This window comes from Salmo salar, chromosome ssa14 (genome assembly GCF_905237065.1).
Source record: "Salmo salar chromosome ssa14, Ssal_v3.1, whole genome shotgun sequence".
NCBI lineage: Eukaryota > Metazoa > Chordata > Actinopteri > Salmoniformes > Salmonidae > Salmo > Salmo salar.
In genome coordinates this window covers 50,527,203-50,550,435 of record NC_059455.1, presented here as the reverse complement: position 1 = coordinate 50,550,435, position 23,233 = coordinate 50,527,203, and the positions used below count along the sequence as shown (strand labels likewise).

The 23,233-nt window shown below is 47.9% G+C and overlaps 1 protein-coding gene across 1 annotated transcript in view; it reads left to right on the top strand.

The window, feature by feature from the left end:
* The window catches only part of LOC106592495 (guanine nucleotide-binding protein G(s) subunit alpha), an 88,145-nt gene extending 73,188 nt beyond the window's left edge, over positions 1 to 14,957 (top strand). Inside the window, exons 5-7 of the mRNA XM_045694526.1 lie at positions 9,734 to 9,864; positions 12,970 to 13,037; positions 13,269 to 14,957. Coding sequence (XP_045550482.1) covers positions 9,734 to 9,864; positions 12,970 to 13,037; positions 13,269 to 13,415 — 346 coding nt within the window. The 3' untranslated portion in view covers positions 13,416 to 14,957. The remainder of the gene's footprint in view (positions 1 to 9,733; positions 9,865 to 12,969; positions 13,038 to 13,268) is intronic.
* The last annotated feature ends 8,276 nt before the right edge of the window (positions 14,958 to 23,233 follow it).

Sequence of the window (23,233 nt, the reverse complement as noted above, 5' to 3'; positions counted from 1 at the left end):
CATGGAACATAAACCCTCCACGTAGACTATATGTCCATCAGGGAACATAAACCCCTCCATGTAGACTATATGTCCATCATGGAACATTAACCCCTCCATGTAGACTATATGTCCATCATGGAACATAAACCCCTCCATGTAGACTATATGTCCATCATGGAACATAAATCCCTCCATGTAGACTATATGTCCATCATGGAACATAAACCCCTCCATGTAGACTATATGTCCATCATGGAACATAAACCCCTCCATGTAGACTATATGTCCATCATGGACCATAAACCCCTCCATGTAGACTATATGTCCATCATGGAACATAAACCCCTCCATGTAGACTATATGTCCATCATGGAACATAAACCCCTCCATGTAGACTATATGTCCATCATGGAACATAAACCCCCCTCCATGTAGACTATATGTCCATCATGGAACATAAACCCCTCCATGTAGACTATATGTCCATCAGGGAACATTAACCCCTCCATGTAGACTATATGTCCATCAGGGAACATTAACCCCTCCATGTAGACTATATGTCAATCAGGGAACATTAACCCCTCCATGTAGACTATATGTCCATCATGGAACATAACCCCTCCATGTAGACTATATGTCCATCATGGACCATAAACCCCTCCATGTAGACTATATGTCCATCAGGGAACATAAACCCCTCCATGTAGACTATATGTCCATCATGGAACATAAACCCCTCCATGTAGACTATATGTCCATCATGGACCATAAACCCCTCCACGTAGACTATATGTCCATCATGGAACATTAACCCCTCCACGTAGACTATATGTCCATCATGGAACATAAACCCTCCACGTAGACTATATGTCCATCAGGGAACATAAACCCCTCCATGTAGACTATATGTCCATCAGGGAACATAAACCCCTCCATATAGACTATATGTCCATCATGGAACATAAACCCCTCCATGTAGACTATATGTCCATCAGGGAACATAAACCCCTCCATGTAGACTATATGTCCATCATGGAACATAAACCCCTCCATGTAGACTATATGTCCATCATGGAACATAAACCCCTCCACGTAGACTATATGTCCATCATGGAACATTAACCCCTCCACGTAGACTATATGTCCATCATGGAACATAAACCCCTCCACGTAGACTATATGTCCATCAGGGAACATTAACCCCTCCATGTAGACTATATGTCCATCAGGGAACATAAACCCCTCCATGTAGACTATATGTCCATCATGGAACATAAACCCCTCCATGTAGACTATATGTCCATCATGGAACATAAACCCCCCTCCATGTAGACTATATGTCCATCATGGAACATAAACCCCTCCATGTAGACTATATGTCCATCAGGGAACATAAACCCCTCCATGTAGACTATATGTCCATCATGGAACATTAACCCCTCCATGTAGACTATATGTCCATCATGGAACATAAACCCCTCCATGTAGACTATATGTCCATCATGGAACATAAACCCCTCCATGTAGACTATATGTCCATCATGGAACATAAACCCCTCCATGTAGACTATATGTCCATCAGGGAACATAAACCCCTCCATGTAGACTATATGTCAATCAGGGAACATTAACCCCCTCCATGTAGACTATATGTCCATCAGGGAACATAAACCCCTCCATGTAGACTATATGTCCATCAGGGAACATTAACCCCTCCATGTAGACTATATGTCCATCATGGAACATAAACCCCTCCATGTAGACTATATGTCCATCAGGGAACATAAACCCCTCCATGTAGACTATATGTCCATCATGGAACATTAACCCCTCCATGTAGACTATATGTCCATCATGGAACATAAACCCCTCCATATAGACTATATGTCCATCATGGAACATAAACCCCTCCATGTAGACTATATGTCCATCAGGGAACATTAACCCCTCCATGTAGACTATATGTCCATCAGGGAACATAAACCCCTCCATGTAGACTATATGTCCATCATGGAACATTAACCCCTCCATGTAGACTATATGTCCATCATGGAAGGAGAGATGAGATGACCAATCAGGTGACCAATGTTCCCTCTAAAAAAAATGTCGTCGCTGTGCAAATTTCAGGTCTGCTGAGCGCTAGCTTGAACGTTGTGAAAATTCTGTGCAACTTCCAGCGTGAGTTTACTGTGAACACTGAGGCTGCATCCGCTTTAAGTTACAGTTTCGGACAGTGGTCAAGTAGGCTACTGTGGCTATTTGATCATAGTTCAGGCCTACCAGAGTGGCCTACCATCAAAAACAATGGAGAAAAAATGGATGCCATAACGTTCTATCGTTCAGCCTACAGGAGCAGCCAATGTGTGGTGTTCAATGTAGGCCTACATTCCATGAGACTTTTGAAGAAAAAACATGCAAGGCTTAACATCAACCTGTTTATCCACTTGTCCTTCAGACAAGGAAGTGACTGAAAACATGTTGTTATGTTGTTTGATGCAAGAAACCACTTAACAAAATAAAATGCATTATTATTCCTATACCATTATTACAGAGAATCAGACAAATGATGCTACCCTCTAAACTAAAGGATATGAACAAAATATGCACACGTGGCTACATGCAGCTCTCATGTTGATCTAAAAACAAGCTCATCTACTCACGACCGCTCATGCTGTAAACACAGTCCAGTGCATCTACTCACGACCGCTCATGCTGTAAACACAGTCCAGTTCAAAGTGAATGGCACAGATCCATATATGGCAATGGTCTATTTGCATGTAGGCCTACTGCAGCTCTCCATGGGGGACCAGTACGGGAAAAAAATGTATGAAATGTATTCATTCGCTACTGTAAGTCGCTCTGGATAAGAGCGTCTGCTAAATGACTAAAATGTAAATGTAAATGATTGGTTACGGCACACCGGTCTGTTAATCCTACTCTGATGCGTTCTGCCTACAACAAAATCTCTTGCGTAGTTCATTTTGTTTCGGTATGTTGCATTGAAAGTGGCTAATATTTTGCTGATTCGATCACAATTCCCACAGTAAAGGGAAACCTTAATACTGTTATTAACTAAAGGGGAAAACTCAAAACATTTAAATGAATTTCAATCTCGTGCTTCTCTGCTCGGGCTGATTTTTTTAATGACCGGCAGTCCCAGAAGTGCTGCGCGCCTGTGCGCAGCTTACAGGGAACATTGCTAGTGACACTCCTATTTAGAAATTATTAAGTTATTTTCTTCTAATAATTGCATTATTCACAATTCACATAGGCCTACCTGTAGTGCATACTCCATTCGGCTTGTATCCATCCCCATTTCCAAAGAGCGCTTCTTGTCCGTTTACCAAAGACACGCTCCTCCAAACATTATTCAGTCCTATAAGGCCACATCAACGGTAGTCCTAGGCTTTATCTTGCTTATGGAAAACATGCCTCACACATACAATACCCTTTACAGAAGCCTCGTATTTTAAATTGAGGAGAAGTGTGACGCATAAACATCTATACTTGTTGAAGCCAATGTCAATCCACAATGGACAAGGACAAGAATATTCCGTGCCCCGAGACAAATCGGAGATGACTATGCAAATGCCGTCAATAACCTACAGAACTGGAAACAAACCCTCTTAAGCCATGGAAGTGGCCAAGCTTTCGTCACACCTACAACTTGTTTATTCATTAAAAGCCAACCTTTTTTTTCACGCCACTGCCAGCTATTATCAAATCAAATTTATTTTTATATAGCCCTTCGTACATCAGCTGATATTCTCAAAGTGCTGTACAGAAACCCAGCCTAAAACCCCAAACAGCAAGCAAAGCATGTGAAAGAAGCACGGTGGCTAGGAAAAACTCCCTAGGAAAAACTCCCTAGAAAGGCCAAAAACCTAGGAAGAAACCTAGAGAGGAACCAGGCTATGAGGGGTGGCCAGTCCTCTTCTGGCTGTGCAGGGTGGATATTATAACAGAACATGGTCAAAATGTTAAAATGTTAAAATGTTCATAAATGACCAGCATGGTCAAATAATAATAATCATAGTAGTTGTCGAGGGTGCAACAAGCACGTCCGGTGAACAGGTCAGGGTTCCATAGCCGCAGGCAGAACAGTTGAAACTGGAGCAGCAGCACGGCCAGGTGGACTGGGGACAGCAAGGAGTCATCATACCAGGTAGTCCTGAGGCATGGTCCTAGGGCTCAGGTCCTCCGAGAGAAAGACAGAAAGAGAGAAAGAGAGAATTAGAGAGAGCATATTTAAATACACACAGGACACCGGATAAGACAAGAGAAATACACCAGATGTAACAGACTGACCCTAGCCCCCGACACATAAACTACTGCAGCATAAATACTGGAGGCTGAGACAGGAGGGATCAGAAGACACTGTGGCCCCATCCGATGATACCCCCGGACAGGGCCAAACAGGCAGGATATAACCCCACCCACTTTGCCAAAGCACAGCCCCCACACCACTAGAGGGATGTCTCCAACCACCAACTTACCGTCCTAAGACAAGGCCGAGTATAGCCCACAACGATCTCCGCCATGGCACAACCCAAGGGGGGGGCGCCAACCCAGACAGGAAGACCACGTCAGTGACTCAACCCACTCAAGTGACGCACCCTCCCACGGACGGCATGGAAGAACACCAGTAGGCCAGTGACTCAGCCCCTGTAAAAGGGTTAGAGGCAGAGAATCCCAGTGGAAAGAGGGGAACCGGCAAGGCAGAGACAGCAAGGGCGGTTCGTTGCTCCAGCCTTTCCGTTCACCTTCACACTCCTGGGCCAGACTATACTTAATCATAGGACCTACTGAAGAGATAAGTCTTCAGTAAAGACTTAAAGGTTGAGACTGAGTCTGCATCTCTCACATTGGTAGGCAGACCATTCCATAAAAATGGAGCTCTATAGGAGAAAGCCCTACCTCCAGCCGTTTGCTTAGAAATTCTAGGGACAATTAGGAGGCCTGCGTCTTGTGACCGTAGCGTACGTGTAGGTATGTACGGCAGGACCAAATCGGAAAGATAGGTAGGAGCAAGCCCATGTAATGCTTTGTAGGTTAGCAGTAAAACCTTGAAATCAGCCCTTGCCTTAACAGGAAGCCAGTGTAGGGAGGCTAGCACTGGAGTAATATGATCACATTTTTTGGTTCTAGTCAGGATTCTAGCAGCCGTATTTAGCACTAACTGAAGTTTATTTAGTGCTTTATCCGGGTAGCCGGAAAGTAGAGCATTGCAGTAGTCCAGCCTAGAAGTAACAAAAGCATGGATTAATTTTTCTGCGTCATTTTTGGACAGAAAATTTCTGATTTTTGCAATGTTACGTAGATGGAAAAAAGCTGTCCTTGAAACAGTCTTGATATGTTCTTCAAAAGAGAGATCAGGGTCCAGAGTAACGCCGAGGTCCTTCACAGTTTTATTTGAGACGACTGTACAACCATCCAGATTAATTGTCAGATTCAACAGAAGATCTCTTTGTTTCTTGGGACCTAGAACAAGCATCTCTGTTTTGTCCGAGTTTAAAAGTAGAAAGTTTGCAGCCATCCACTTCTTTATGTCTGAAACACAGGCTTCTAGCGAGGGCAATTTTGGGGCTTCACCATGTTTCATTGAAATGTACAGCTGTGTGTCGTCCGCATAGCAGTGAAATTTAACATTATGTTTTCGAATGACATCCCCAAGAGGTAAAATATATAGTGAAAACAATAGTGGTCCTAAAACGGAACCTTGAGGAACACCGAAATTTACAATTGATTTGTCAGAGGACAAACCATTCACAGAGACAAACTGATATCTTTCCGACAGATAAGATCTAAACCAGGCCAGAACTTGTCCATGTAGACCAATTTGGGTTTCCAATCTCTCCAAAAGAATGTGGTGATCGATGGTATCAAAAGCGGCACTAAGATCTAGGAGCACGAGGACAGATGCAGAGCCTCGGTCTGACGTCATTAAAAGGTCATTTACCACCTTCACAAGTGCAGTCTCAGTGCTATGATGGGGTCTAAAACCAGACTGAAGCGTTTCGTATACATTGTTTGTCTTCAGGAAGGCAGTGAGTTGCTGTGCAACAGCTTTTTCAAAATGTTTTGAGAGGAATGGAAGATTCGATATAGGCCGATAGTTTTTTATAATTTCTGGATCAAGATTCGGCTTTTTCAAGAGAGGCTTTATTACTGCCACTTTTAGTGAGCTTGGTACACATCCGGTGGATAGAGAGCCGTTTATTATGTTCAACATAGGAGGGCCAAGCACAGGAAGCAGCTCTTTCAATAGTTTAGTTGGAATAGGGTCCAGTATGCAGCTTGAGGGTTTGGAGGCCATGATTATTTTCATCATTGCGTCAAGAGATATAGTACTAAAACACTTTAGTATCTCCCTTGATCATAGGTCCTGGCAGAGTTGTGCAGACTCAGGACAATGGAGCTTTGGAGGAATACCCAGATTTAAAGAGGAGTCTGTAATTTGCTTTCTAATGATCATGATCTTTTCCTCAAAGAAGTTCATAAATGTATTACTGCTGAAGTGAAAGCCATCCTCCATTTGCGAAGGCTGCTTTTTAGTTAGCTTTGCGACAGTATCAAAAAGAAATTTCGGATTGTTCTTATTTCCCTCAATTAAGTTGGAAAAATAGGATGATCGAGCAGCAGTAAGGGCTCTTCGATACTGCACGGTACTGTCTTTCCAAGCTAGTCGGAAGACTTCCAGTTTGGTGTGGCGCCATTTCCGTTCCAATTTTCTGGAAGCTTGCTTCAGAGCTCGTGTATTTTCTGTATACCAGGGAGCTAGTTTCTTATGACAGATGTTTTTAGTTTTTAGGGGTGCAACTGCATCTAGGGTATTGCGCAAGGTTAAATTGAGTTCCTCGGTTAGGTGGTTAACTGATTTTTGTCCTCTGACGTCCTTGGGTAGGCAGAGGCAGTCTGGAAGGGCATCAAGGAATCTTTGGGTTGTCTGAGAATTTATAGCACGACTTTTAATGCTCCTTGGTTGGGGTCTGAGCAGATTATTTGTTGCAATTGCAAACGTAATAAAATGGTGGTCCGATAGTCCAGGATTATGAGGAAAAACATTTAGATCCACAACATTTATTCCATGGGACAAAACTAGGTCCAGAGTATGACTGTGGCAGTGAGTAGGTCCAGAGACATGTTGGACAAAACCCACTGAGTCGATAATGGCTCCGAAAGCCTTTTGGAGTGGGTCTGTGGACTTTTCCATGTGAATGTTAAAGTCACCAAAAATTAGAATATTATCTGCTATGACTACAAGATCCGATAGGAATTCAGGGAACTCAGTGAGGAACACTGCATATGGCCCAGGAGGCCTATAAACAGTAGCTATAAAAAGTGAGTGAGTAGGCTGCATAGATTTCATGACTAGAAGCTCAAAAGACGAAAACGTCATTGTTGTTTTTTTTTTGTAAATTGAAATTTGCTATCGTAAATGTTAGCAACACCTCCGCCTTTGCCGGATGCACGGGGGGTATGGTCACTAATGTAACCAGGGGTGAGGCCTCATTTAACACAGTAAATTTATCAGGCTTAAGCCATGTTTCAGTCAGGCCAATCACATCAAGATTATTATCAGTGATTAGTTCATTGACTATAACTGCCTTGGAAGTGAGGGATCTAACATTAAGTAACCCAATTTTGAGATGTGAGGTATCACAATCTCTTTCAATAATGGCAGGAATGGAGGAGGTCTTTATACTAGTGAGATTGCTAAAGCGAACACCGCCATTTTTAATTTTGCCCAACCTAGATCGAGGCACAGACACGGTCTCAATGGGGAAAGCTGAGCTGACTACGCTGACTGTGCTAGTGGCAGACTCCACTAAGCTGGCAGGCTGGCTAACAGCCTGCTGCCTGGCCTGCACCCTATTTCATTGTGGAGCTAGAGGAGTTAGAGCCCTGTCTATGTTCGTAGATAAGATGAGAGCACCCCTCCAGCTAGGATGGAGTCCGTCACTCCTCAACAGGCCAGGCTTGGTCCTGTTTGTGGGTGAGTCCCAGAAAGAGGGCCAATTATCTACAAATTCTATCTTTTGGGAGGGGCAGAAAACAGTTTTCAACCAGCGATTGAGTTGTGAGACTCTGCTGTAGAGCTCATCACTCCCCCTAACTATTACACCCATAATAATGGCTGTGAAAATAGCAACAAATATTTCTGACACACCCTCCTTTAAAAGTCGTGTCATACTGCAGCACACCTTGACTTACAGTGGTTCCATCCTTTTAAGGGGACCACTGTAGGCGGGCTGCTGCAGCATTCTGTGGCACTTTAGTTTACCATCACATTAGGTTTGTTAAAATAAAGCCCACGGAGTGAGACTAAAGACATAAACGATGCAAAACAGTACAGCTTTAGAATCTACAGAATAATTGAAAGTTACCGAATATGCCCCTGAATCTTACACAGCCAACTTTTTATGCTAGAACTGACGTACAGTACCAGTCAAAAGTTTGGACACACCTATGCTTTTCCAACTGTCTTGAAGGAGTTCCCACATATGCTGAGCACTTGTTGGCTGCTTTTCTTTCACTCTGCGGTCCAACTCATCCCAAACCATCTCAATTGGGTTGAGGTTGGGTGATTGTGGAGGCCAGGTCATCTGATGCAGCAATCCATCACTCTCCTTCTTGGTCAAATAGCCCTTACACAGCCTGGAGGTGTGTTGGGTCATTGTCCTGTTGAAAAACAAATGATAGTGGGACTAAGCCCAAACCAGATGGGATGGCGTATCGCTGAAGAATGCTATGGGAGCCATGCTGGTTGTCTGCCTTGAATTCTAAATAAATCACTGAGTGTCACCAGCAAAGCACCCCCAAACCATCACACCTCCTCCTCCATGCTTCACGGTGGAACCACACATGCGGAGATCATCCGTTCACCTACTCTGCGTCTTACAAAGACACAGCGGTTGGAACCAAAAATCTCTTATTTGGCTCATCAGACCAAAGGACAGATTTCCACCGGTCTAATGTCCATTGCTCGTGTTTCTTGCTCCAAGCAAGTCTCTTCTTCTTATTGGTGTCCTTTAGTAGTGGTTTCTTTGCAGCAATTCGACCATGAAGGCCTGATTCACGCAGTTTCCTGTGAAGCATTTATTTGGGCTGCAATTTCTGAGGCTGGTAACTCTAATGAACTTATCCTCTGTAGCAGAGGTAACTCTGGGTCTTCCTTTCCTGTGGCGGTCCTCATGAGAGCCAGTTTCATCATAGTGCTGGATGGTTTTTGCGACTGCACTTGAAGAAACTTTCAAAGTTCTTGAAATGTTCCAGATTGACTGACCTTCATGTCTTAAAGTAATGATGGACTGTCGTTTCTCTTTGCTTATTTGAGCTGTTCTTGCCATAATATGGACTTGGTCTTTTACCAAATTGGGCTATCTTCTGTATACAGCGCAACTGATTGTCTCAAACGCATTAAGAAGGTAAGAAATTCTACAAATTGACTTTTAACAAGGCACACCTGTTAATTGAAATGCATTCCAGGTGACTACATCATGCAGCTGGTGGAGAGAATGCTTAGCGTGTGCAAAGCTGTCATGAAGGCAAAGGGTGGCTACTTTGAAGAATCTCAAAATATAAAATATATTTTGATTTGTTGAACATTGTTTTGGTTACTACAGGATTCCATATGCGTTATTTCATAGTTTTAATGTCTTCACTGTTATTATACAATGTAGAAAATAGTTATCTTTATCCTGGACCTGACATATTTGTTATTGTTTGTTTGTTTGTTGTTAATCTCCAGGTGGTTACGCACTATATCGGTCATCTTGTTTCTGAACAAGCAGGACATGTTGGCTGAGAAAGTATTAGCTGGAAAATCCAAAATTCAAGACTACTTCCCTGAATATGCTCGCTACACCATACCAAATGAAGGTAGGCAGCTCACCACCCCACACCACACCACCCCACACCACACCATCCCACACTACAGTACTACACCATACCAAATGAAGGTAGGCAGCTCACCACCCCACACCACATGAAACCACACTATCCCACACCACACCACATAAAACCACACCATCCTACACCACATCACATTAACCCACACCATCCCACACCACATCACATTAACCCACACCATCCCACACCACATCACATTAACCCACACCATCCCACATCACATTAACCCACACCACATGAAACCACACCACCCCTCACCACATTACACCACCCCTCACCACACCACCCCTTACCACACCACACCTCACCACACCACACCACACCACCCCTCACCACACCACACCACCCCTCACCACATTACACCACGCCACCCCACCCCTCACCACACCATCCCACACCACATTACACCACACCACCCCTCACCACATTACACCACGCCACCCCTCACCACACCATCCCTCACCACGCCTCACCTCACCTTACCACCCCTCACTACCCCTCACCACCCATCACCAGATCACCCCTCACCACCCCTCACCACACCATCCCCCTCCACACCTCCACCCCTCCATCCCTCACCACACCATCCCTCACCACACCATCCCTCCCCCACTCACCTCTCCATCCCTCACCACCCCTCACCACACCTCACTTCTCCACCCCTTACCACACCATCCCTCACCACACCTCCACCCCTCACCACCCCTTACCACATCTCACCACCCCACACCACCCCTTACCACACCACACCACCCCTCACCACATTACACCACACCACCCCTCACCATACCACACCACCCCATACCACACCACACCATCCCACACCACATTACACCACACCACCCCTCACCACATTACACCACGCCACCCCTCACCACACCATCCCTCTCCACCCCTCACCTCACCTTACCACCCCTCACTACCCCTCACCATCACCAGATCACCCCTCACCACACCATCCCCCTCCACCCCTCCATCCCTCACCACACCATCCCTCACCCCCACTCACCTCTCCATCCCTCACCACCCCTCACCACACCTCACTTCTCCACCCCTTACCACACCATCCCCCCACCACACCTCCACCCCTCACCACATCTCACCACCCCTCACCACGCCACCTCACCTCCCCTTACCACACCACACCACCCCTTACCACATCTCACCACACCACCCCTTACCACCCCTCACCACGCCACCTCACCACATCTCACCACCCCTTACCACACCACCCCTCACCACTTAAGACATTACACCTCACCACAACTCACCACGCCACCCCTCACCATGCCACCCCTCACCACTCCACCCCTCACCACACCACACCACCCCTTACCACACCACACCACACCATCCCTCACCTCACCACACCACACCACCCCTTACCCCTTACCACACCACACCATCCCTCACCTCACCACCCCTCACCACATTACACCACCCCTCACCATACCACATCTCACCACACCACATCTCACCACCCCTCACCACACCACCCCTCACCACACCACATCTCACCACCCCTCACCACACCACCCCTCACCACACCATGCTCACTACACCACACCATGCTCACCACACCACACCATGCTCACTACACCACACCACACCATGCTCACCACACCACACCATGCTCACCACACCTCACCACACCACACCACACCATGCTCACTACACCATACCACACCATGCTCATACACCACACTGCACCATGCTCATACACCACACCATGCTCACCACACCATACCACACCATGCTCACTACACCACACCACACCATGCTCACCACACCACAGTATGCTCACTACACCTCACCATGCTCACTAAACTACACCACACCATGCTCACCACACCACAGTATGCTCACTACACCATACCACACCGTGCTCACCACATAACACCACACCATGCTCACCACACCACACCACACCATGCTCATCACACCACACCATGCTCATCACACCACACCACACCATGCTCACCACACCTCACCACACCACACCATGCTCACCACACCACACCACACCATGCTCACCATGCTCACCACACCACGCTCACTACACCACACCACACCATGCTCACCACACCACACCACACCATGCTCACCACACCACACCACACCATGCTCACCACACCTCACCACACCACACCATGCTCACTACACCATACCACACCATGCTCACCACACCACACCACACCACACCATGCTCACCACACCATGCTCATACACCACACCACACCATGCTCACCACACCATACCACACCATGCTCACTACACCACACCACACCATGCTCACCACACCACAGTATGCTCACTACACCTCACCATGTTCACTACACTACACCACACCATGCTCACCACACCACAGTATGCTCACTACACCATACTCCACCACACCATACTCCACCATACTACACCATACTTCACCATACCACACCATACTACACCATACCCCCCTATACCAAACCATACTACACCATACCACACCATACTACACCATACTCCACCATACTACACCACACTCCATCACACCATGCTCACTCCACCATACTACACCCACCATACTCCACCACACCACACCATGCTACACCACACCATACTACACCATACTCCACCACACCACACCATACTCCACCACACCATACTCCACCACACCATACTACACCATACTACACCACACCATACTACACCACACCATACTACACCATACTCCACCACACCACACCACACCATACTCCACCACACCATACTACACCACACCATACTCCACCGCACCATACTACACCATACTACACCCTACTACACCACACCATACTACACCGTACTCCACCACACCACCCCATACTATGCCATACTACACCATACTCCACCATACCCGCCATACTACGTCATACTCCACCATGCTGCACCATGCTCCACCGTACTACACCATACTCCACCATACTCCACCATACTACACCATACCAAACGAAGGTAGGTACCTATTTGAACTAAAGTTTGAACTCATTGGATGTCGTCTCTTGTTTATCAGGCAGTTGAACCTGAAGTGTGTTTCTGTCTGTTTGTGTTCCACAGCAACTCCTGAACCTGGTGAAGACCCCAAAGTGACTAGAGCTAAGTTTTTCATCCGAGACGAGTTCCTGGTAAGTATTCAGTATTACTAATTCATGTTTAAACCTACAATCTGGGATTTAAATTTTAAAAAAAAATTGGCTGCCGTTTTGTTCAAAATGTCCAAACATTAATGTGATGTACCAATCACAGACTGTAGCTTTTAAAAGTCCCTTTTTTTAGCACCTGTTTTAATACTCTTGTCGGTAACCCTGGGCCTGATGTAATCAAACATGCCCTCTCACCTCTCGCCCTCTCCTCAGAGGATCAGCACAGCCAGCGGAGATGGTAGACACTACTGCTACCCACACTTCACCTGTGCTGTGGACACGGAGAACATCAGGAGGGTCTTCAACGACTGTCGAGATATCATTCAGAGGATGCATCTGAGGCAGTACGAACTCTTGTGAAGGGATGACGTACACACACACACACACACACACACACACACACACACACACACACACACACACACACACACCCATCAAGCCTTCTGGGATTTTATTCAAACATTTTGAATCCTCAACCCTAAAAACTGACCTGCTCCCTTCAACCCCACCCTCTGCCCTGATGGCGACTACAAAGTACTACTGAGGTGTCATCCTCTTCCTCTTGTTCGGAGACTGACTGAGGTGTCATCCTCTTCCTCTTGATCGGAGACTGACTGAGGTGTCATCCTCTTCCTCTTGTTCGGAGACTGACTGAGGTGTCATCCTCTTCCTCTTGTTCGGAGACTGACTGAGGTGTCATCCTCTTCCTCTTGTTCGGAGACTGACTGAGGTGTCATCCTCTTCCTCTTGATCGGAGACTGACTGAGGTGTCATCCTCTTCCTCTTGATCGGAGACTGACTGAGGTGTCATCCTCTTCCTCTTGTTCGGAGACTGACTGAGGTGTCATCCTCTTCCTCTTGTTCGGAGACTGACTGAGGTGTCATCCTCTTCCTCTTGTTCGGAGACTGACTGAGGTGTCATCCTCTTCCTCTTGATCGGAGACTGACTGAGGTGTCATCCTCTTCCTCTTGATCGGAGACTGACTGAGGTGTCATCCTCTTCCTCTTGTTCGGAGACTGAGTCATTCCTCCTTTCTACAGACATGAAGGAATGGAAGGGAAGTTGTTGCTTTTCTGCCTTGATTTGTCATTCCACTAAAGCCTGAGGCTTCCTCCTCCACCTCCTGCACTGTTGGGACATGTTGTTGGATTGGACTAGTGGACTGACTGGCTGGCTGACTAGCTGGCTGGGCGGGAGGTGGTGGTGTGTACTGGACTGACTGACTGACTGACTGGCTGACTAGCTGGCTGACTGACTAGCTGGCTGGCTGGCTGGGTGGGAGGTGGTGGTGTGTACTGGACTGACTGACTGACTGGCTGGGTGGTGTGTGGATCAATGTGTGTGTGTGTGTGTGTGTGTGTGTGTGTGTGTGTGTGTGTGTGTGTGTGTGTGTGTGTCACCTGTCCCCCAATCCCTTCCGAAGAAAGAGTGATAACGGACAGAGAGAGGGAGGAAGAAGAGGAGGAAGAAGAACAGAAAATGCACTTTGCTTAATACCTTTTTTGTTGAGGAAGTATAAACACAATGTAGCATCACAATATTTAATACTCTGTCTTACACAGTACCAGTGTTGCAGGTCGACTGAGGGATGGAGAGACTCAGGCCTCCTGTTGTTTGAGACCCTAAAGGACTGATACAGAGCAGAGAGAGAGAGAGAGAGAGAGAGAGAGAGAGAGAGAGAGAGAGAGAGAGAGAGAGAGAGAGAGAGAGAACTGGGAGCCAGGAAGGAAACGATGGAATGAACAGATGAACGAACTAATAAATGAAGAAAGGAATGGGACTAAGCCCTCTGCAACTTATCTCCCGTCGCTGCTTTCTGCCTGGCGTGACGCCGTCCTGGAAGGAACAACTACCCGACACGTTGACCAACAATCGTTTTAGCTTAGAAGATCTATGACTGAGGGGGGACGGGAGGGGACAGACGGAGGGGGGACGGGAGGGGACAGACGGAGGGGGGACGGGAGGGGACAGACGGAGGGGGGACGGGAGGGAACAGACGGAGGGGGGACGGGAGGGGACAGACAGAGGGGGACGGGAGGGAACAGACGGAGGGGGACGGGAGGGGACAGACTGAGGGGGACGGGAGGGGACAGACGGAGGGGGGACGGGAGGGGACAGACGGAGGGGGGACGGGAGGGGACAGACGGAGGGGGGACGGGAGGGGACAGACGGAGGGGGGACGGGAGGGGACAGACGGAGGGGGGACGGGAGGGGACAGACAGAGGGGGGACGGGAGGGAACAGACGGAGGGGGGACGGGAGGGGACAGACTGAGGGGGGACGGGAGGGGACAGACGGAGGGGGACGGGAGGGGACAGACGGAGGGGGGACGGGAGGGGACAGACAGAGGGGGGGACGGGAGGGGACAGACTGAGGGGGGACGGGAGGGGACAGACGGAGGGGGACGGGAGGGGACAGACGGAGGGGGGACGGGAGGGGACAGACAGAGGGGGGACGGGAGGGGACAGACGGAGGGGGGACGGGAGGGGACAGACAGAGGGGGGACGGGGAGGGGACAGACGGAGGGGGGACGGGAGGGGACAGACTGAGGGGGGACGGGAGGGGACAGACGGAGGGGGGACGGGAGGGGACAGACAGAGGGGGGACGGGAGGGGACAGACGGAGGGGGACGGGAGGGGACAGACAGAGGGGGGACGGGAGGGGACAGACGGAGGGGGACGGGAGGGGACAGACGGAGGGGGACGGGAGGGGACAGACGGAGGGGGGGACGGAGGGGACAGACGGAGGGGGGACGGGAGGGGACAGACAGAGGGGGGGACGGGAGGGGACAGACAGAGGGGACAGACAGAGGGGGGACGGGAGGGGACAGACAGAGGGGGGACGGGAGGGGACAGACGGAGGGGGGACGGGAGGGGACAGACGGAGGGGGGACGGGTGGGGACAGACAGAGGGGCGGGCGGAGACAGACAGAGGGGGGACGGGAGGGGACAGACAGAGGGGGGACGGGAGGGGACAGACGGAGGGGGGACGGGAGGGGACAGACGGAGGGGGGACGGGAGGGGACAGACAGAGGGGGGATGGGAGGGGACAGACGGAGGGGGGACGGGAGGGGACAGACTGAACTGAACAAGGCTTCTTGATTTATCCTGTACAGACTGTCAAATGTAATATTATTTTGTACAACTACTTTATTGAATGAAAAACAAATATACTTGTAGATCTTTGTGCCTTGATTATGGCTGTACCTGTTCATTAAGCTGGGATGTTTGTTTTCTGACCCCTTGACCTGCGCTCTAAAGCTTGATGTCAACAACCCTGTCTATAGAAGCACATGCAGCGGTGACAGATCAGACTGGTGAGACGACTCTCCGACTGCGGTGTCAGATCAGACTGGTGAGACGACTCTCCGACTGCGGTGACAGATCAGACTGGTGAGACGACGACTCTCTGACTGCGGTGACAGATCAGACTGGTGAGACGACTCTCTGACTGCGGTGACAGATCAGACTGGTGAGACGACGACTCTCTGACTGCGGTGTCAGATCAGACTGGTGAGACGACTCTCTGGCTGTGGTGACAGATCAGACTGGTGAGACGACTCTCTGACTGCGGTGACAGATCAGACTGGTGAGACGACTCTCCGACTGCGGTGTCAGATCAGACTGGTGAGACGACGACTCTCTGACTGCGGTGTCAGATCAGACTGGTGAGACGACTCTCTGACTGCGGTGTCAGATCAGACTGGTGAGACGACGACTCTCTGACTGCGGTGTCAGATCAGACTGGTGAGACGACTCTCTGACTGCGGTGACAGATCAGACTGGTGAGACAACTCTCCGACTGCGGTGACAGATCAGACTGGTGAGACGACTCTCTGACTGCGGTGACAGATCAGACTGGTGAGACGACTCTCCGACTGCGGTGTCAGATCAGACTGGTGAGACGACGACTCTCTGACTGCGGTGTCAGATCAGACTGGTGAGACGACTCTCTGACTGCGGTGTCAGATCAGACTGGTGAGACGACGACTCTCTGACTGCGGTGTCAGATCAGACTGGTGAGACGACTCTCTGACTGCGGTGACAGATCAGACTGGTGAGACAACTCTCCGACTGCGGTGACAGATCAGACTGGTGAGACGACTCTCTGACTGCGGTGACAGATCAGACTGGTGAGACGACTCTCTGGCTGTGGTGACAGATCAGACTGGTGAGACGACTCTCTGACTGCGGTGACAGATCAGACTGGTGAGACGACTCTCTGACTGCGGTGACAGATCAGACTGGTGAGACGACGACTCTGGCTGTGGTGACAGATCAGACTGGTGAGACGACTCTCTGACTGTGGTGACAGATCAGACTGGTGAGACGACTCTCTGACTGCGGTGACAGATCAGACTGGTGAGACGACTCTCTGACTGCGGTGACAGATCAGACTGGTGAGACGACTCTCTGACTGCGGTGACAGATCAGACTGGTGAGACGACGACTCTCTGACTGCAGTGACAGATCAGACTGGTGAGACGACGACTCTCGGTGAGACGACGACTCTCTGACTGCAGTGACAGATCAGACTGGTGAGACGACGACTCTCTGACTGCAGTGACAGATCAGACTGGTGAGACGACGACTCTCGGTGAGACGACGACTCTCTGACTGCAGTGACAGATCAGACTGGTGAGACGACGACTCTCTGACTGTGGTGTTGTAGAGACACCACTTTCTCTTTACAGGGTTTCTGCTTTATAATAAAAAGGAAATGCTATTTAGCAAAACAAATAAAAAATAGAACCCTGAATATATTATGCAAATGAACCGCCGAGCTGCGAGGAGAAGATGAGACATTGCAGCGAATGAACGCCATGACTTGCGTCCCTATTGGCAGCCTATTGGCACTGTAATTGAACCCTGTTGGCAGCCTATTGGCACTGTAATTGAACCCTATTGGCAGCCTATTGGCACTGTAATTGAACCTTCGGCATCCTATTGGCACTGTTTAACCCTATTGGCAGCCTATTGGCACTGTAATTGAACCCTGTTGGCAGCCTATTGGCACTGTAATTGAACCCTATTGGCAGCCTATTGGCACTGTAATTGAACCCTGTTGGCAGCCTATTGGCACTGTAATTGAACCCTGTTGGCAGCCTATTGGCACTGTAATTGAACCCTGTTGGCAGCCTATTGGCACTGTAATTGAACCCTATTGGCAGCCTATTGGCACTGTAATTGAACCCTCCTATTGGCACTGTAATTATCCTGTCGCCCTATTGGCACTGTAATTGAACCCTGTTGGCAGCCTATTGGCACTGTAATTGAACCCTGTTGGCAGCCTATTGGCACTGTAATTGAACCCTATTGGCAGCCTATTGGCACTGTAATTGAATCCTGTCGGCATCCTATTGGCACTGTAATTGAACCCTGTTGGCAGCCTATTCCCTATATACTTTTGACCAGGGGCCCAAAGGGGCCCTATAGCACTACACAGGGAGTAGGCTACCATTGGGGACACAAACCACATGCCTTTTCCTCTCCCATCTTATCCCAAAAAATGTGAGATTCTTCCACAGCTTTAATGGAAAAACACATTGGCAGTTCATTGAAAAGTGTCCAAATTGCAATCTGGACACTGTTTTTGAATAGGAGCCCAACTCTTTTTCGGTGTGTGTGTGTGTGTATATGTGTGTGTGTGCGTGTGCGTGTGTGTGTGTGTGTGTGTGCATATAAGGAAGATAGACTCACAGAGTCGTATTGTGTGAATGATGATGATGATGAAGAGCGAGTGTGTACTGTACGTTGGTGTGTGTTACCTTTTATACATTGAATGTACATGTATATGTCTATATAAATATATATGTACAAAGTATTCATGTTTAATTATGTGTGTACGTAGGAGATGTACGGTCAGTATACATACCTGTATACGGTAAATATTTATACATTACAAACCTACACTGAGTGGACAAAACATTAGGAACACCTGCTCTTTCCATGACATAGACTGAACCCAGGTGAAAGATTTGATCCCTTATTGAGGTCACTTGTTAAATCCACTTCAATCAGTGTAGATGAAGGGGAGGAGACGGGTTAAAGGAGGATTTTTAAGCCTTGAGACAATTGAGACATGGATTGTGTATGTGTGCCATTCAGAGGGTGAGTGGGCAAGACTAAATATTTAAGTGCCTTTGAACGGGGTATGGTAGTAGATGCCAGGCGCACCGGTTTGTCAAGAACTGCAACGCTGCTGGGTTTTTCCACGCTCAACAGTTTCCCGTGTGTATCAAGATAGGTCCACCACCCAAAGTACATCCAGCCAACTTGACACAACTGTGGGAAGCATTGGAGTCAACATGGGCCAGCATCCCTGTGGAACGCTTTCGACACCTTGTAGAGTCCATGTCCTGATGAATGGAGGCTGTTCTGAGGGCAAAAGGGGGGGATTCAACTCAATGTTAGGAAGGTGTTCCTAATGTTTTGTGCATTGAGTATAAGTCAGCATGTTAAAGAATGGAGAGGGAGAGAGAGAGAGGGAGGATAGGAAGAGTCCTGATGCATTCCGACATGGCTCAGCCAGGCTGTCAGCAGCACCCAAACCAACAAGACAAGGTCAGGCATCACAAATGGAACCCTATTATGGAACCCTATTCCCTATATAGTGCACTACTTTAGACCAGAGCCCTATGGAACCCTATTCCCTACATAGTGCACAACTTTAGACCAAAGCCCTATGGCACCCTATTCCCTATATAGTGCACAACTTTAGACCAGAGTCCTATGGGGCCCTATTCCCTACATAGTGCACTACTTTAGACCAGAGCCCTATGGAACCCTATTCCCTATATAGTGCACTACTTTAGACCAGAGCCATATGGCACCCTATTCCCTATATAGTGCACTACTTTAGACCAGAGCCCTATGGCACCCTATTCCCTATATGTAGTGCACTACTTTAGACCAGAGCCCTATGGCACCCTATTCCCTATATAGTGCACTACAGTTGACTAGGATCCTATGGGTTCCCTTTCAGAACCCAGCCAGTGTTCATGTGTGACCATTTCTCTAGTCAGTTATGTTGTATTTCTGCTATGCTGAGTTATAACGTGGTCTAGGTTGAAGCAGCTCACTCCTTGTTTTAAACCCATCCGTTTTAGGTAAGTCACTTCCTGTGTTGTATATAGATGGTGATACTTTCATAAATAGGTCGCTGTGGTTCCCAGGCCACTTTCCACCCTTTTAACAACAACAACAATAACAACAACAACCTGCTCGTGTTGCACTTGTCTTTACTAAATGACTGTGTCATTACAGGGGTAATAAAGCAGGTGATCGCTATTTAAACCTCAGTAACAGTTCAGGACTAGTTTGTTCCTAGTTAGTTAGCCTAGTTAGTTTAGCTTAGTTAGCCTAGTTAGTTCCTAGTTAGTTAGCTTAGTTAGCCTAGTTAGTTAGCCTAGTTAGTTAGCCTAGTTAGTTAGCTTAGTTAGTTCCTAGTTAGTTAGCCTAGTTAGTTAGTTCCTAGTTAGTTAGCCTAGTTAGTTAGTTCCTAGTTAGTTAGCCTGCCTAGTTAGTTAATTCCCAGTTAGTTAGCCTAGTTAGTTAGTTCCTAGTTAGTTAGCCTAGTTAGCCAAGTTAGTTCCTGGTTAACTGGTTATCAACCCACTGTAACAGAAAGGGTTACTACCACTAGATAAATAGGGTTCCTCCCACTAGATAAATAGGGTTCCTACCACTAGATAAATAGGGTTCCTCCCACTAGATAAATAGGGTTCCTCCCACTAGATAAATAGGGTTCCTACCACTAGATAAATAGGGTTCCTCCCACTAGATAAATAGGGTTCCTCCCACTAGATAAATAGGGTTCCTCCCACTAGATAAATAGGGTTCCTCCCACTAGATAAATAGGGTTCCTCCCACTAGATAAATAGGGTTCCTCCCACTAGATAAATAGGGTTCCTACCACTAGATAAATAGGGTCCCTCCCACTAGATAAATAGGGTTCTTCCGCAGTGTTCTACACTCACGACAAATTCACCTGAACTTTAAACTGTTGACATAATTTACTTTATTAGTATTTACATACATTTGCATACAGAAAAGAAAAAAAAACAAGTTCATATTTAAGAATGAAAACAACATCATCGCTGTAAGACAACGGTTATTAAAGTCCATTACCGCTGTAGGGACCATAAAAGCTGTGTGTGTCTTTAATACATTAAATGCTGCTTGAAGACATGCACTTCTTGCTCTGGTATCAGTATATATACTAGAGATCAGGGCCCGTTACCCACAAAGCCTCTCTGGGTAGGATTGCTGATCTAGCCTTTGAACAAGATAAAAAAATATATATACTGCTCAAAAAAATAAAGGGAACACTTAAACAACACATCCTAGATCTGAATGAAAGAAATAATCTTATTAAATACTTTTTTCTTTACATAGTTGAATGTGCTGACAACAAAATCACACAAAAATAATCAATGGAAATCCAATTTATCAACCCATGGAGGTCTGGATTTGGAGTCACACTCAAAATTAAAGTGGAAAACCACACTACAGGCTGATCCAACTTTGATGTAATGTCCTTAAAACAAGTCAAAATGAGGCTCAGTAGTGGGTGTGGCCTCCACGTGCCTGTATGACCTCCCTACAACGCCTGGGCATGCTCCTGATGAGGTGGCGGATGGTCTCCTGAGGGATCTCCTCCCAGACCTGGACTAAAGCATCCGCCAACTCCTGGACAGTCTGTGGGGAAACGTGGCGTTGGTGGATGGAGCGAGACATGATGTCCCAGATGTGCTCAATTGGATTCAGGTCTGGGAACGGGCGGGCCAGTCCATAGCATCAATGCCTTCCTCTTGCAGGAACTGCTGACACACTCCAGCCACATGAGGTCTAGCATTGTCTTGCATTAGGAGGAACCCAGAGCCAACCGCACCAGCATATGGTCTCACAAGGGGTCTGAGGATCTCATCTCGGTACCTAATGGCAATCAGGCTACCTCTCGTGAGCACATGGAGGGCTGTGCGGCCCCCCAAAGAAATGCCACCCCACACCATGACTGACCCACCGCCAAACCGGTCATGCTGGAGGATGTTGCAGGCAGCAGAACGTTCTCCACGGCGTCTCCAGACTCTGTCACGTTTGTCACGTGCTCAGTGTGAACCTGCTTTCATCTGTGAAGAGCACAGGGCGCCAGTGGCGAATTTGCCAATCTTGGTGTTCTCTGGCAAATGCCAAATGTCCTGCACGGTGTTGGGCTGTAAGCACAACCCCCACCTGTGGACGTCGGGCCCTCATACCACCCTCATGGAGTCTGTTTCTGACCGTTTGAGCAGACACATGCACATTTGTGGCCTGCTGGAGGTCATTTTGCAGGGCTCTGGCAGTGCTTCTCCTGCTCCTCCATGCACAAAGGCGAAGGTAGCGGTCCTGCTGCTGGGTTGTTGCCCTCCTACGGCCTCCTCCACGTCTCCTGATGTACTGGCCTGTCTCCTGGTAGCGCCTCCATGCTCTGGACACTACGCTGACAGACACAGCAAACCTTCTTGCCACAGCTCGCATTGATGTGCCATCCTGGATGAGCTGCACTACCTCACTTGTGTGGGTTGTAGACTCCGTCTCATGCTACCACTAGAGTGAAAGCACCGCCAGCATTCAAAAGTGACCAAAACATCAGCCAGGAAGCATAGGAACTGAGAAGTGGTCTGTGGTCCCCACCTGCAGAACCACTCCTTTATTGGGGGTGTCTTGCTAATTGCCTATAATTTCCACCTGTTGTCTATTCCATTTTCACAACAGCATGTGAAATTTATTGTCAATCAGTGTTGCTTCCTAAGTGGACAGTTTGATTTCACAGAAGTGTGATTGACTGAGTTACATTGTGTTGTTTAAGTGTTCCCTTTATTTTTTTGAGCAGTGTGTATATATATATATATATTTAACCAGGCAGGTCAGATGAGAACAAATTCTTATTTACAATGACGGCCTACACCGGCCAAACCCGGACGACGCTGGGGCCAATTGTGCGCCGCCCTAATGGACTCCCAATCACGGACGGTTTTGATACAGCCTGGGAATCGAACCAGGGTGTCTGTAGTGACGCCTCAAGCACTGAGATGCAGTGCCTTAGACCGCCGCGCCACTCGGGAGCCCACAAAGATTACATGGACAGGAATAGCCTGATCCCAGATCAGCCCTCTGTGTTGCTTTATGGATACAGAC